This window comes from Camelina sativa, chromosome 19 (assembly GCF_000633955.1).
Source record: "Camelina sativa cultivar DH55 chromosome 19, Cs, whole genome shotgun sequence".
NCBI lineage: Eukaryota > Viridiplantae > Streptophyta > Magnoliopsida > Brassicales > Brassicaceae > Camelina > Camelina sativa.
Window position 1 is genome coordinate 3,224,664 of NC_025703.1, and position 2,595 is coordinate 3,227,258.

The window sequence follows — 2,595 nt, forward strand, 5'->3', positions numbered from 1 at the left end:
ATTGTTCTGTGCTGTAGTTTCAATTGGAAAAACTCTGTCTTTAACCTAATTTTGCTGCCATTTGAATATGATAGGAACATGAGCCATGGTGCAAAAAGTATATGGAACTATATAATGAGCTTAGAGAGAACTGGGAGAGGCTTTATTGGGATGAAGGATATTCAAAGAAAATTGCGACTGATCATGCTAATTATGAGTCTGCTGAAGAAGATGATGAAGATTTTAATCCATACAGGTATCTTATCTCTGTTATTCCACTTGACCATGTTCTTATAAAAATGGTGTTTTAGGTAGGTGTGTGGATGGATGGTTATGTGATTGGTTTATCTCCTTGTTCATTACAGGAACAGGCGGTCGTCCACCGATCAAGCAAAGGTAACAACTTTAATGATGATGTTTTTTTTAAGTGAATGAACATATACGAGCCTGTGTAGATTTTGAGATCTTGTTGCGTGCATCCTTCTTTTGTTCTCTTTAAAATTTGAGTCTGAGTTTTGTGAGAATCTGAAAATGGAAGCAGGAGCAAGGGTTTAACAGAAGTACACAAGGTGATAACTGGGAGAAAGTCAATCAGATCAGAGACAAATTTGAGTTTGATAGAGAAAGGAGAATGAGAGATAAAGGTGAGTTTTCCTCACCGATGGATTGTACATTGTTCATACTGTTTCCTTAATTTTTTTATTGCATGAGCAAAAATAGAGTTTGTAATATGATCTGATAAATTTCCTTGGGGGGTATTGGATAGCTACAGTTGAGGCATCACTGTGCTCTGTTTCGTTGAATAGTAAGTCTGATGTATATGTCAGAGAGTTGGGAAACTGCTTAAAACATAGTATCATTTGCGAATTGAAATGAGGATATAATATATATACAATAGAGCATAATAGATGAAATTAGATGAATGTCGCTATGCTAATTGTCTACCATCTTGCCCTTGTATTGTATACTTGACATGCTAATTGTGCCGAGTATCGTAGCTGTATATCTTTAGCATTCTGCTTACCATAAGTATCTCAGCTGTCTTGAACAATCTTTCTTGTTGCAGCCTTTGCACCAATGAATGCAGCACCGGCCTCTGAAGACTCTAAGGACTTGAATTGGAATGCACAAAGAAGGCCCTTTGATGCTGAGAGATACACAAGATATTGAATACACGTNTTGAATACGTTAACATCACATGAGAGCAAGTAGATGAGATGGAGCTTGGCATTGATTTCTACTCTATAAGTGTAACTGCTTAAATAATTTCTTGAACAATCTGATCTTTCTGATCTTTGGTTTTTGTTTGTGAAGATTGGTGGTGGTGGATTAGCCAAGAAATTTTAAATCTTCATGTGATAATAAAGTAGTATATTTTGGATTCTCTTATGCAGTTACAGTTGTATTAATGTGAACTTCACATTTTGGGTTCGGTGGTTCTGTTCCACAAAGGTGCATCACTATTGAACTGCAAAAATATGGAGAAGATTTGAGAAAGTTTCAATACAACACTCTCAACATAATAAAGGTCCCTGACCTAAAAAAAAATTGGCCTTTTCCCCTATGCATTTTTGGTGAAAAAAATCATTTTAACCAAAAAAAACCAAAATAATGAAAAGACCGGGTGCTATGGCACACCTAGCACATGTCTAGAGCCGGGCTAAGTCGAAGAATAAGTAGAGAATACGTGAAGGTGAGTTGATGAGATAGAATTCCATGTAAAAGATCACCTCTTTGAGAAATATATTAGCTGATGTTAATGCAGTACTTTGAGAAGTATATTAGCTGCATGTTAATACTGTACAAAATGGACATTTGTTCTCATGATGTATGCATTTTGCAATACTTCTAGTAGTATATTAGCTGCATGTTAATTCTGTACAAAGCCCACATAGTTTACTTAGACTTAATATATTTAGTATCACGTGTATATATACGTAATTAACCAATATATATATATATATATTTTCATGTATTTATATTGATCATTTGAAAAAATATAATTCAAATTTAATTATTTGCAAAATATTTACATGTATTTATTTTTATACATTAATATAATTTACTTATTATTTTTATTCTTTTTTATTTCAAATTTATGATTTTTTTTGTTTTTCATATCTTTTATTGTGTGAAAATTCAGTATATTATCATTTATTTGTTTATTTCTCTTCCACTATTTCACCATAATTATCCATACTATAGTAAAATAAAATATAATATATATATTTCAATCTGTAAATTATAATATTATTACTTTGTTATAAATTGCATGTATTTGTAAATATTCCCCCGTGTTGTAGCGCGGGTGTGATCCTAGTGTTTATTTTAAAATCCAATTTCTAGTAAAATTGATGATACCGAACGGGAGTAGATGATTTAACAGCAGAAAGAACAGTTGGGCCGTGAGAAGACGAAGCCCAACCAAATGCCGAAAACCCAAGTCTAACTCCGTGTCACAGCGGTCATCTAAACAAAAGATAAGATGAAAAAAAACAAATTAAGCAGAGCGCAATGTTGAAACCTTTCTCGTACGTAAAATCCCCCTATTACAATTAGCAACTAGGAAAAGTTAAAAAGAGAGACTTTATGCATTCACACTACAACAAATGATTG

General features: G+C 33.1%; 1 protein-coding gene across 2 annotated transcripts in view; it reads left to right on the plus strand.

Annotated features, from left to right (window-relative positions):
* Positions 1-1,364, plus strand: part of LOC104764459 — a 3,974-nt gene extending 2,610 nt beyond the window's left edge. Inside the window, exons 3-5 of one of the 2 annotated variants that reach the window (XM_010487995.2) lie at positions 345-375; positions 518-623; positions 1,046-1,364. In XM_010487995.2, coding sequence (XP_010486297.1) covers positions 345-375; positions 518-623; positions 1,046-1,149 — 241 coding nt within the window. In that variant the 3' untranslated portion in view covers positions 1,150-1,364. The remainder of the gene's footprint in view (positions 1-344; positions 376-517; positions 624-1,045) is intronic. The other variant, XM_010487996.2, reaches the window with a different exon arrangement.